At 40.9% G+C, this 13,364-nt stretch overlaps 4 protein-coding genes across 4 annotated transcripts; 2 read left to right on the forward strand and 2 right to left on the reverse strand.

Moving 5' to 3' along the window:
- Window positions 1-2,780: 2,780 nt before the first annotated feature.
- Window positions 2,781-5,299, forward strand: RO3G_07086 (uncharacterized protein; the record flags this gene model as incomplete). Its single annotated transcript, XM_067661676.1, has 3 exons — window positions 2,781-3,176; window positions 3,229-3,402; window positions 3,452-5,299. 3 exons carry the CDS (start codon window positions 2,781-2,783, stop codon window positions 5,297-5,299), a joined length of 2,418 nt encoding a protein of 805 aa, XP_067517777.1.
- Window positions 5,300-6,051: 752 nt separating this feature from the next.
- RO3G_07087 (uncharacterized protein) lies at window positions 6,052-7,599 on the forward strand (the record flags this gene model as incomplete). The annotated part of the gene is made up of 8 exons (XM_067661677.1): window positions 6,052-6,206; window positions 6,252-6,276; window positions 6,323-6,386; window positions 6,449-6,480; window positions 6,546-6,579; window positions 6,625-6,856; window positions 6,900-7,172; window positions 7,257-7,599. 8 exons carry the CDS (start codon window positions 6,052-6,054, stop codon window positions 7,597-7,599), a joined length of 1,158 nt encoding a protein of 385 aa, XP_067517778.1.
- A 318-nt stretch (window positions 7,600-7,917) lies between these two features.
- On the reverse strand, window positions 7,918-10,403 carry RO3G_07088 (uncharacterized protein; the record flags this gene model as incomplete). The annotated part of the gene is made up of 8 exons (XM_067661678.1): window positions 7,918-8,393; window positions 8,446-9,131; window positions 9,192-9,523; window positions 9,582-9,674; window positions 9,732-9,980; window positions 10,033-10,113; window positions 10,169-10,255; window positions 10,353-10,403. 8 exons carry the CDS (start codon window positions 10,401-10,403, stop codon window positions 7,918-7,920), a joined length of 2,055 nt encoding a protein of 684 aa, XP_067517779.1.
- A 1,415-nt stretch (window positions 10,404-11,818) lies between these two features.
- RO3G_07089 (uncharacterized protein) lies at window positions 11,819-12,652 on the reverse strand (the record flags this gene model as incomplete). Its single annotated transcript, XM_067661679.1, has 1 exon — window positions 11,819-12,652. The coding sequence occupies one exon, from the start codon at window positions 12,650-12,652 to the stop codon at window positions 11,819-11,821; it is 834 nt and encodes a 277-aa protein (XP_067517780.1).
- Between the last annotated feature and the right edge of the window lie 712 nt (window positions 12,653-13,364).

Here is a 13,364-nt window from a genome sequence, read left to right on the forward strand (position 1 = left end):
GCACAGGCTGCTTTCCCAAATCCCCTAATCTGAGCCATCCAAAAGGTGACACAAAAAGCCTTGGGCACGTTAGAGCCATCCATCCTTCAGCCGCGGTCCTCCATGTAGACTTGATGTGTTATCAAAGCGGTCGACGCATGACATGGATCACCTTCTTGATGGCTGGAAATCCTATGCATTGACATCCTGAACCATCCATACTTGAGGGACGCTATCCTCTTTCCTGATCAGCATGCCCCTCCTCCATCCAACAAAAAGAGGAGCGCAAAGTCATGTCGACACTCTTAAAAAAAAGTGTACCATTTTCTTGTGGCCTGTTCTTTTACAGACATGAGCTGTCTTTTGAATCAAGTGCTTGCCAACTGAACACGGGACACAGTCGTTTTAATCCAGCGACGTTTTTTTTTTTTTTTTTTTTTTTTTTTCTGTCAGTGGAATAAACGCATTTCTTTTCTTACCATGGACAGTGAATGGACGAGACCATTTTTTAGATTTTTTTTTTAAAAAAAGGGTGAAATAGAAGCTTTACTGTATTGAGGATGGATCTGGCTTGAAAGATACAGTGATCGAGTGTAACTGAGCGTATTAAAAAAATAACTCTTTATATAATGTATGACACCAGCTATTTTTAATAACGAGCCAAACGATAAAGAGTGTTGCTATTTTAAATTGACTTGAAAACAACCCATGCTCTTCTTCTTCAGGAGAATAACACACTGTCTGGTTGACAGCCAACGATGTTATCCTACACATTTCTTTTTGTATGATGAGCAAAAAGACCTTCTTCAGAATCAAGATTTCTGTTCATTTCACAAACCCATGTTGACAAAGACAGACGTGACTCGATCAAAGAAAATACCTAAAAAAGAAATACCGAAAGGGAGCCTGTCTGTCATACCCCTCCCCCTGAAAAGATCTGGATGAATAAACACCCTGAAGACGGTCGTCGACAGGTTCAAAGACAACAAGACAACATCCGAATCACTGTCATTGTCTGATTGTTGTGTTTGAGATCAATGAAATGTAAACAATGACAGATACAAACTGTCGTACACTTCTTTTGGATCAACATCCAAATGAAAAATATGCACTCCTAAACTGATTAGGGTTACCTTCTTGCTTGTCTATTCAGGATGAACTGCTTTTATAAAAAAGATGCTGTAGAGAGCAGTGGGGGAGACACAGGCACGAGTTTAGAATGATGACAAGTTCAGGGGAGCTATAAAAAAAAAAAAAAAAAAAAAAAAAAAAACTGGTTTAATATAAGTTGTCAAACATTTTGACAAGTGCAGCAAACCAGGGGAACACAGTCCATCCTTCATCTCAAGCTTTCTCTTCTTGACTCCATCTTCATGTGTGATCAGTGACAGGTCCGGTCGTTTGACCCAGCTGAGGATGATGGTTCAAGTGAGCAAGAAGAAGGGTCGGATGAAAAAGACGGGTGGACTGATCCGAATTTTGATTGTCCGCAAGCATTTACTTTTTGGTGTCACTACGGAACTCACTTTTTTTTTTTTTTTGTTCCAGTGACAGAAGGGTTTCTAGACTCTTGGGAAAAATAGTGTTACTAGGACAACGAAAATAAAATGCGGTCAAAGTGCGGTGGAGGTCATCTAAAATTGGAAATCGACTACATCATTGGTCTCGAGAGTGACAGCAAAAAAGTCCAACGGAAGCCAGTGCGCGCAGGAAAGTCATGGTTGGGTTAGGATGCAGACAAGCCAAGTGACCATGCACTGTGACAGGAGCCGATCGGTTCAAGTCGACCAGGGCTGTCATCAGAGAGGAAGGGGATGGGCTGAGAAGAAGGACAAGTGAAGAGGTTGGTCTATCCGATCGACCATGTCTTTCTATGAGTCGTTTCATGGTTACTAAAAAAGGAAAGTACAATGTGAATGATACACAAATAAACTCCTTATTTACCTCATCCTCCTTTAATTCTGGGTTGCTTCTCCTTCAAAACTTTATGAGACATGTAAAATAACATGTATGCCTAGAACCTGCTTTTATACAAAGTAAGAAGGAAAAAAAAAAAAAAAAGGGGTTAGTTTACAAGAGAAATGAGTGCTAAAGATCAAAGGAGAAGTAAAAAAGAAAAAATAAGGATGAAAGGATATCCTGTCGGTCATTTTGATTCCATTTCCTAAATGATTACAAGTTGTCAACAAGTTTCAGTAACTCCGCCGACAATAAAGGATTTGAGATGAGAGAAAGAGAAGGATAACAATGAAAAGTAAATAAAGAAATGAACGGTTTGTTTTCATTGATGAATTAGGAGAGAACACTCTGTGTGCTTTACACAAAAACAAATCATCCTTGATAGACAACAAGGATTAAAGTTGTTTTTTTTTTTATTATTCAATAGGAACTAAAAAGGGCCATGAAATCTTAATTATGATTTGTTAAACAAAAGGGGATGTTGTTTATTATTATTCATTTTTCGACTTTCTTTTTAGAAGTGTAAAAGAGATTACGTGCATTTGGCTATAATAAATAATGTACGTCTTTGTTTACTTATAAACTACCTATTATTATTATTTTATTATTTTATACATTTCATGCCAACGCATTACTGAGGATAGTACAGATTGGATTTTCACGTTCCTTTTTTTTGGGTTTCACCCGTTTCTTTTTTTTATTTTTAGGGCATTTGTTCAACTATTTTTTTCTTTTTTCTTTTTTAATTTTTTTCTTTTTCTTTTTCTTTTTTATTTTTTTTCTTTAAAAAGTAAATGACTACATTAACACTGAATCGAAGGACATTATCTTCTTCGGTCAACATGATGATGGATGTACCACTCACACCACCACTACCCACTTTAAAACCAGTCAACACCAGTTCAGGTTCACTTTATCACAACTGTCGTTCAGTCCTGGACAGGTTATGCTTGATTGAAGGCATGACGAAATATTTGGATAGCACAGAAACAACAGATCCCTTAACTAAACTCACTGCTATTTGTCGTCAAGGATTTCCTTTATGCAAATTATACAATGCTCTTAATCCTGAAGAACCATTAGCTGTCGATAGCGACCCAAAGCTCAATGCAGTCAATTCCTGTAAAGCCAATGTGTATCATTTCATTGTCGGCTGTCGTACAAAACTATTACTTGCTGAAGAAGACATGTTTACTATCACTGATCTTTATCAAAATGATACAAATGGTTTTGTCAAGGTAAGTTGACTCATCCCATCCATTCCCTGACTCACCCTTTCTTTCACTACAGGTTGTTCATACGGTAGATAAACTATTGCAAATGTTGGAAGAAAAGGGTATTATCACCGTCCGATCATCCAATAGGAACTCTGATCTAAACGCACCTAAAAACACAAGAGACAAAGTCGTCTTGGAATTACTTGAAACAGAAAGAAAATATGTTCAAGACATGGAGATACTTCAAGTAAGCTTCAAAGAGAACGTAAAGAATCCATAAACTCACTTCATCCTAGAATTACATGCGTGAATTACAATCTCAAAAGATCCTTTCTCCTGACACCATCCACTATTTATTTGGCAACTTGAATAGCCTGGTTGATTTCCAACGCCGTTTCTTGCTTCAACTGGAAGAAATTGTAGAAAAATCAGCCGAACAGCAACGAATTGGCAACCTGTTTTGTAAAATGGAGGAGGACTTTGCGGTTTACGAACCTTACTGCGCCAACTATTATTCAGCACAAGATCTGGTGGTACAAGAGACAGCCCGTTTGATGAAATTGGCTGATCTGCTCGATCCCACCTATCAGCTCCCTTCGCTGCTGATCAAACCGGTCCAGAGGATCTGCAAGTATCCTCTCTTGCTGCAGGAACTCGTCAAGAGCACGAATCCGGACTGGCCTTATTATCAAGAATCGCTCGACGGTGTGGATGCGATCAAACGCGTGGCCGAGAAGGTGAACGAGACCCAGCGTCAGCACGAGAATTCACAGACGGTGCGTGAACTCAAGAAGCGACTGGACGATCTGCCCCTGGAAGTCTATGGCAATCTCTTGCTCCAGGACAAGCTGATGGCGGCCACGGCGGAGAATTATGAGCGTGAATTCCACGTGTTTCTGTTTGAACGCACGCTGCTGCTCTGTAAGGAGACAAAGGGAAACAACATCTTGCCGACCAATACGCTCTCCAAGAAAAAACGCCGTGGGAGTTTGGTGCCCAAGTTGATTGTCGAGGTCCTCTGTCTGACAGAGATCCAGATGGCTTCCAAGCACGGTCACTGGTCCTTGCAGGTCTCGCTGGATGCTCATGAGACGAAGCAGGTGTCGATCAAGTACAGGAACGAAGAACAACTCAAGTTGTGGTATACGACGATCGTAAAGGCGCAAAAGAGAGCACTTGAATGCCAAGATGAGATCCTGTCGATGCAACTCGCCTCGCGTTCTCCTTATATTGGCTATGAGGATGAGGAGGATGAGTTTTATGATGACGACGAAGAGGATTATCAGCCTAGTACCAGCAGTAGTACCACCCTCGTGTCCGGTCGATCCCGTTCTGGATCGTTCAATAGCCACATGAAACCCTCCTTGAAGCCCTCTTCGAGCACGAGCACCAGCTCTGGTCGTGCCTATGTGCCCGGCATGAACCTGTCGCCCTTACCTCGCTCCAACTCGAGCTTTTCAACCATGTCATCCAATCACTGCCATACCTATTTCCCAGTGTCTCCTCCACCCTCGCATCCCTCTTCACCTACCACCAGTACCACACGAACAGCAAACCAATCCAATTTTTATTGGCCAGAAGATGAAGCGTTGATGCCTGTGGAAGAAGAAGAATATGAACTGTTTGCTCAGCAGCATTTAAATCAACATGCCATGATCAAAACAGGTCGTTCCAAGTCACAACCCACCACGGAAAAGAACCCTCCTTTACCTAGCAACAATCGACTTCGATCTCAAAGCAATCCCAATCTGCTCAAGGGAAACATCAATCATCTGATCGACATCCTCCCACCCTCACTTCGTCCTCCCGAGTTGAAGCCATCGACCAGCACCCGGCTGGCAGACATCATTCTCATGTCTCCCTCACAATCTTCTTCTTCACACAGTGGCACGATGAAGATCAAGTTGAATTTTCATGATAATATCTATGTGATTGTGACTCCAACTGAAATCACTTATTTTGAATTGATGGAAAAGATTGAAAGAAAGATTCGATTGTTTGGAAATCTTCAACCCACAGACATCTTACGCCTCAAATATCAAGATGAGGAAAGTGATCTGATTACGATCAATTCGGATGATGATGTTCAAATGGCTTTTGAAGCTGGTGGTGGTAACACCGTCAATTTATTTGTCAGTCTTTAAGCACCCCCTTCTTCTTATCACCCCCCCCACACTTTCATTTGTTTTTTTTATGTATGAAAAAAAAAAAAAGTTCCAGTGAATCACACACAAAATACCCTCCATTATTATTTGTATCATTCCTTTCTAGATTTCCTGTATTTATGTTTATTATGTCCACTTCCCCCCCTTTCCCATATACCACACTAAAAAAAAACATTCCTATCGTTTAGATTGTAAATAACCATTCCTTTATATAAATAAATAAAAATCACACACACACATCTTTTATCACAAAAAAGAAAGACGCGTTCATTTTATAATAAATTGATCTACAGCGAAAAGGAATCTCCGAATGTGAAACCTATTAGAAACCCTATTTACGTGAAGGGAAAAACATTTCCCCACTTTGTTTTCCATTCATTCCATCTGTGTTTATACCATGAAAGGGCGCCACTGTTTGTTTGATCTACAAAAGAGAATTGAAAATAAAGGGGAGAGCGTGATGAAGGTTGGATTGCGATTCGAAATGAATTATGTAGGCAATGGTTCATTCGAATCGTTCACTGTCTTTTCTAGAACGGATTTTGAAAAAAAAGTACCAAAATTAGCAAAAATGGTTCTTTTTAAACGATACTAGCACACACAAAAAAACTTTTTCTTCTTCTTCTTTTCGGGTTCATTGAATGGAAACAGCCACCAAAGTCACTTCACATCATTCAGAAAAGAGTTATTTGGAAAGAGAGTTAATTGTCTCTTTAGACCAAGAGGGTCCGATGATTGGACCTAACTTGGAGACGATGGATAGAGCAGAAGACAAAGGGTCTCGGAACAAGTGGTGGAATAAATCAAGTGGACAGCAAGATCCTCTCGAGTTTTCGGCATTCAAGAAAAATGTCATTTTATTGATTGTCGCTGTTGCTGGTGCCATGTAAGTTGCCTTTGCTTGCTTGCGATAAACTTAACCCGATTGTAGTTCTCCTCTTGCTTCCACCATTTATGTAACTTTACTTTTTTCTTCACTTTCATTCATTGACTCTTTTCTAGTATCCGGCGATCGTCACCATGCAAACTTATTTTAATACAAACGATACTACCATGAACGCATCACGTAAGTGGGACATCAACATACAAACACAAACCCTGATTTTTTTTTTTTTTTTCATTATGCAGTCTCTGTATTTACATTTCTTACTGCATTTTTCGTAAGAGTACATAATCCATTGGACCCATCATGGCTATTAACCTCCTTGTTCCCCCCCTCATCTAGCCACTGATATGGGCCACATTTGGTGATCGCTTTGGTAAACGGCATGTGACAATAGCATGAGACTCACGCTCCATTTTAGGCAGAAGAAATATTTATTTAATCTCCTTTTTAATCTCTGTCATCGGCAGCATCTGCTGTGCAGTATCGATCAACGTCCAGATGTTTATCGCCTTTCGAGCGGTGAGTGCCATCGGATCCTCTTCGGTCATGTCCATGGGGGCTGGCACGATTGCCGATATCTTTGAGCCCAGGGAACGTGGAAGAGCATTTGCGTACTATACCTGTGGACCCCTGCTGGGTCCTGCGATTGGGTAAGACCATGGGTAGCAAAAGAACCCTACTGACGCTTCACAGGCCCATTGTCGGTGGCTACTTGAACAAAGGCTTAGGCTGGAGATCGATCTTTTGGTGTCTGGCCATCCTTTCGTTCTCTCTTTGGACAGCCATCTTTTTCTTCTTGCCCGAGACCTGGAGACCCCCCGTCATGTCCTCCGAACCCACCTCAAAAGAAAAACAACCGGATCCAGAGCAGCCCATCAAAAAATCAAGGGTCATGAATCCCTTAAAGGCCCTCGGCTTGCTTTTCTATCCAAACATTGCTCTCGTCATTGCCTATGTCGCCATATTGTAAGTGTACAGATCGTGTAAAGACCGCAGGCTGATGTCGTCTAGATTTTTTGTTCTTTATTTAAACAACACCATCTTCACAAGAGTCTATTCAAATCAGTATCATCTCGACACAGGTATCGTCGGTATCTGTTATTTGCCATTCGCTGTCGGCGCCATGTTGGGCGGTATCTTTGGTGGCCGATTCTCTGATAGGGTCTATAATGCCTCAGTGGCCAAGGCCAAGGAAAAGAATGAGGCAATCTATTCAGAGATGCGTCTGAACGTGCTTGTCTTGGGCTGTTCCAATCTGATACAGGCATTGGCTCTGATTGCTTATGGGTGGTGTATTCATAAAGACGTCCACCTGGCTTATGGACTCGTCTGTCAATTTATTTGTAAGCAGTTGTTCTCATCTTATTTCTTTTACTCACACGTTTGCCTCTAGATGGACTCGCTAGTATGGCACCTAACGTGACCATCAGTGCTTACATGGTAGATTGTTTTCGTAAACAAGGTGCTTCTGTCACTGGTAAATTTCAAAACACGACTCAAACACGTCAATAACCCCCTTGTGATAGCCTGTAATAATTTTGTGAGGTACATCATGGCAGGCGTTGGATCCCTGATCGCGTCCGACATCCAACGCGCCATGGGAAACGGACCGCTCTTTACATTTGGAGGTGCACTCTTGATTGTTTTTTTTATTAATGTCATGATCGTTCGACGATACCCTAAAAAATGGGCTGTCCTTAGAGAATAAAGCTTATCTTCTCCAATATTGTGCCCATTTATGAACTGTTTCCATAATTTGAGGGAATAAGGCATTCACACTTTCAGAGATCAAACCACGGAAATAGGAGATGGCTGCTTCCTCGGATAGATCCAGACGAAACTTTTCTTGCACCTTGAGCACCGCTTTATCGGGCTCAATCTTGATATCGGGTATATTCGCATCCACCATCAGCGCAAACAAGTTGAGGATCAAGTTGGCGTTTCGACGAAGCGTTGTAAAGGCAGTGTAGCAGTATTGTTGAAAGTTCATGTAATAAGGTGAATTGGCACCTCCCATCGCCTCAATCATTTCTTTACACAGCTTCATGGGTGGAGGGAAAGGCTTTGGATCTCGGCCCAAGATGAATCCAAAATCGACGTGGAAGAGGTGGCCGTCAGGAGACAACAACAAGTTATCCAAGTGACGATCGCCAACACCCAGTAAATAGGTAATGACACAATATCCAGCTGAGAATGACTTGTCGTTAGCATCTTTAGTAAATCACACCCATTGTCTTACCACAACTTCTAATATAGGTTTCCATCACTCTTGGGTCAATCCCGTACACGTTACCAGGCTCAGAACTTGGATGATGCTGTCTGAAAAAACTCAGCAGGTTATTTTGATGTTCATTCAACACGCCAGCCAAGGACATGGAAGGAATGAACTGCATCAATCCATGCTCTGATCCTGTTGCCAACACCTTATAAGGTGTCAGTTTCAAATCCAGGTTTTCCTTTTGCATCAATTTATCCATCAACAGGATAATCTGGATCACCAACTGATCCTGTCTCAAGTCATCACCCGTCTTGAAAATGATGGGATATTCACTCTTGTCCTCACAGACAAACGTGATCCGGAGCGGTTGAAGGTTACTGTTGAACACACCCGACTTTTCTGGTATAATGCCACACACTTTCTTTGTAGGGTCCAAGGGCAAAGGCAGGGCTGGGAATGAATGCAGTTGCCCTTTGGGATCGGCCAAGACGGCTCGTAGCCTTTCGACCTTTTTGGCTCTGGCTTCCTTCATGGACCGGATCTCGGTCGACACCTGAGATAGCTTTTGGATCAGGGTCCCTTGCTCTCTGAGCTCGCCTCTTCGGATGTGGCCTCCCTGGACCTCCATCAGTGCATTAAAGTAATCATAAGTCACTTTGGCATACATCTTGTGTACCGCCGGATCTTCACATTCCACCATCACATACCTACACAGACGGATCTGTCAACACACGCTTTCGGTCGACCTGCATTTTTTTTTTTTTTACCAGTGGAAATAATTTCCCAAGACGGGATTATTGTGTGATCGATTGATCAAGAACCTTTCAAGTGAGGAATCATTATCCACTCCTTTGTCGTTGTAATGTTCAAATTTCAATGCCTGTACAAGCTGCAAGAGGTAAAGTAACAGGTCATCATCATCTGCCTTCTTGAGTTGGTTGACAGCATAGGAACGAACGGATCGATTCTGAAATTCTTTGCCCAAGAGTTCGAGTGCATCGTCTACATCGATGTCTACCCAAAGCGGCAATAAATCCACCGCTTGTCTTACTTCGGTTGCATCTGTCCAAACAACACATTTCAAGAATTTTGTCAGTGCCTGTTAAAGCCGTCAGCATCTTTTTCTATGCCTCATTTGCCCATGATGCCATATTTACCCTCTTATCTCTTGTTAAATAAAACCTAAACTTCCAAATTAAATCCTTTTCTTCAGAAGTTAATGTTTGTGTAGGTGGATAGGACATGATGCTCTATATAGCAATGGATGTTCATACTCAAATCATAACATAATGCTTTCTATTATTTACATTCAATTCATCTCTGATCTTTGGATTCGGCTTCAAATCACGATCCAGTGGGCCACTGCGGTGGCTTCTGACCAGTCGACGGTGCTTGGCTTCGACTGGGTTATCTCGGTGTAAATCAGGATCCAACACAAGAGAATAATTGGTGGTATCTGATAGTTCTGAGTGAATGGTGCCATTCATGGCTGTTACCAACTGCTGTTGCTCTGTGATGGATGCGTCTTCAATAAAAGGATCTGGCAGTTTATATTCCTTTATAACAATAACTGTGAATATAATAGAGCAGTATGTATCACAAACGTACCATTTCACCATAGACAACAGGGAAGTCAAACTTTGGAAGATCGACATATAAAGCCAATTCGGTTAGATTAGCGGATACTTCCTATACATCGTGTTGTATTAGTACACTGAAAACAAATGTATTCAAGTCATCTTACTTTATGAATTTTTTCTATTTGTCTAAATGCTAAATTATCCAACCATTCAACCGGTCGAATATCACCACAATCATATCTTTTTACGAGCTAAAAGGCTTATTAGTAAAGAGGATACTTTTTGTTTGTCAAAAAAAAACCTTTTCTAATTTATTCATATCGTTGTCTTGTTTGTTTTTTATTTTACTTGGTGTTGTTGTACCTTGTTTTCCATCTGCTTCAACATCAGGCCAAACATGTAATTTCTGTTTTGCTCTTCTTAGCGTAATGTGCTTTCCAAATACTTGCAGTGTTGTTCCCCCTACAGCCTTTACTTTTCTGGGTCCTTCTGATTTCCAAATGGTGATTGCAAACTGGGCTGAGGCAGGTAAATCACAATATTTGATTGGAAGCGTTAACCACTCGCCCCAGCTGTACATGCCCGTTAACTTTAATCTCGTGTATTATCTCAGTTTGTTTACCTCCAGTGGTTCTTAAAAGCTTTATAGCTCGTCCTTATCGGTACAGTCAACGGTTTATTGTCACCAAACAGTTGAACAGTGACATACAGATCAGGCAGTGGTTTACTATATTTCTAACAAGTGTCAATGATTGAAAGCTTTTGCAGTGATCAATTACTTTTCGCTGTGTAGTGAATCACTTTTTCCTTCCAAAGTTGAACTACAGCAGAAAAAAAATTAAAAAAGTCTTTTTTTTTTTCCCAATAATAATATCTACATTCTTATCGATACTCGTGTTTGAACATCTTTGGTTAAACAATATGAAAAATCCATTTTTAAGAAAAAAAAAAAAAAAAAAAAAAAAAAGAAGGGATTAAAGTGCTTGTAATTTTTTTTTCTTTTTGTTTGCCGGACCATACACCGCATTGATTTTTCATGCAGAGCTGAGAGCAAACTTGTACAACCCAAATAAGAGAGGAAAGAAATAGATATGTCTCGGCATCTTTCACGTACAAGAAGAAAAATGAATACTGGTTCCTCTAAGAGCACAGCAGACAGAAGCAGTGCTCGCTTTCTTCAATACATTCAATAAGGAAGGTGTGAGTATACATTTATCTTGATCATAAACCTACTTTGTTAAAAGCACGATTTTTATCGTTGAAGTCAAACCAACACCAGTTCCATAATTTCATTCTTTATTCTTTTGTTACAAAAAAGGGCATTGTTGCTTTTTTTATGGCTTGTCTCTTTTATCTTTTTACAATCGCATCTAAAGACAACTTCAGCCACTCGATCCGCTTTTTCTATATAAAAATAAGATGATTATTTGAAAGCATGCATGAAATAGAATAGGGTCAGGAACCCTGAGGTTTCTTTCTTCACAAACATTGTATAGCCCTTTTTATGATGATCATTTATTAACTAACAAGAGTTTACTGTTTATATTTAAAAAAGTAAATAATTTAGCCATCTTCTTGCTGTTGAATGCTTTGATAAAAAAAAAGGCATGTTTGACAATTTGTCTCTATTTCTGATCGATATACTTTATGTTCTTTTATGTCATGGCTTTGATGCAAATCAAAAATAGATATTTGGGAGCATGTACAGAAAGAAATAAGATAGACAAGGTTTTATAGATGGGCGATAAAAGTGTTTTGTTTACGAACGAAACAAAATATGTACAGGGTTTATACTTTTCTAAATAATATACAGATCATTCACTCTCTTCAGCTTCTCTACGACCGGTCCACTGAGATTCAAGGTCTTGGATCCAGAGCAAGATGAGCCCAAGTCGATCCATCAAGCCATTCGTTTCCAACAACACATGTCTTTCATGGTTACCCACTGGCAAGACAGCAGCCGACCACCAGCAAAGACCGACAGGATCCTCGGGTGAAGGCAAAGGACCGTACATGGTTTGGACAGAGTCTAACCAGACGGGCCCCAGGAGCCCTTGGACATGATTAGAAAATGACCTGGAAGGTGCACTTTGCGCAAGATGGATGAAGAATGAATGAATACGAGTAGCCAGCTTGACTGATGACAGGTCATCCGTTGTATGTTCACTTTCTGTCTGTTCAAACTTCCTCTCGATCTCGGCCACCACATGATCCTCCGTCGTCTGTTTGATCTTCAAGACGGCAAACCGATCCATGCCAACGATAGTGATCAAGGTCCCATTCTCTCTCTGCTCAACCGACGTAATCTTTGCTATGGTGCCCACACTGGCCTTGAATTTGTACAAGACAGCCAGTTGAAGCGATTGGGTCTCTGGACAGACCAAAAGATGATTTCTCAGGATAACTTGGTTTTGAAGCGTGCGCATGGGTATACGAAGGATTTGAGATGGAAGGAGAGGAAAATCTAGCAAGTTGATGGGTATCTCTGTCCCTGATGGGCTGGTAGAGGGAGGCAGCCAGGATTTCTGAGACTGGTCTGCTGGATATCGTTCAAGAAGGACTCGGTTGATAAGAAAAGTGACGGGTTGAGCCTGAATGAATTGGTAACTTGGTAGTCTCTTTTGACATATAGGACAGCTGTTGGTCATTATCTTTTGCTGAAGCAAGCACAGTTTGCAAAATGTATGTCCACAGTGATTCGTGACAGGATGATCCAGCAAGTGTCGTTGTCCAATGGAGCACATCATCGAGTTTCGAACGCCCTCTTGTACTAGAAGGCTTTCGATGACTTGATCCTCATTTACACTCGGTCCAAACAAATGCTTTTCTCTTTTGCAATCACTCACCGGACAAACAAAACAGTTTACCTCATCCTCGGTCGGAGGTAGACAGGATTGGCATACAGTATATCCACAAGATAAAGTGATAGGTGATGCCAATGTATTCTGACACGCAAAACAGTTTAATGAGTAGGTTGCCATTTGATAAAAAGTATAGATGATGCTAAAAGAAAAAGAACCTGATCAGAATGGGGAAAGTCTATATAGCTAAAATATGGGTTTTCTTCTGGATCTATTGATTTCTACATTATTCTCGATCGTGAGGTAGACAGCCTTACCAAGCTTTAAATGACCGATTCATGCTCATTGGTAAACTAATAAAGGGGCCGTTTATCCCCTTCCTACAGTGCTCCTGGTGCATATTTGCGGCTTTGCTGACTCTCACATCAAGGGCTTTTTCATGTGCAATCTGAAGATGGGCTTGAACCAGATTGTGCTATTGCCAGGTTCTACTTTTGTTTTTCTATAGCGTTATTGTAGGCAGTCCCATACGTCAACTCGTTTCGATTTGCTTACTACT

The sequence above is a fragment of the Rhizopus delemar genome, genomic scaffold (genome assembly GCF_000149305.1).
Source record: "Rhizopus delemar RA 99-880 supercont3.5 genomic scaffold, whole genome shotgun sequence".
Classification (NCBI taxonomy): Eukaryota; Fungi; Mucoromycota; class Mucoromycetes; order Mucorales; family Rhizopodaceae; genus Rhizopus; species Rhizopus delemar.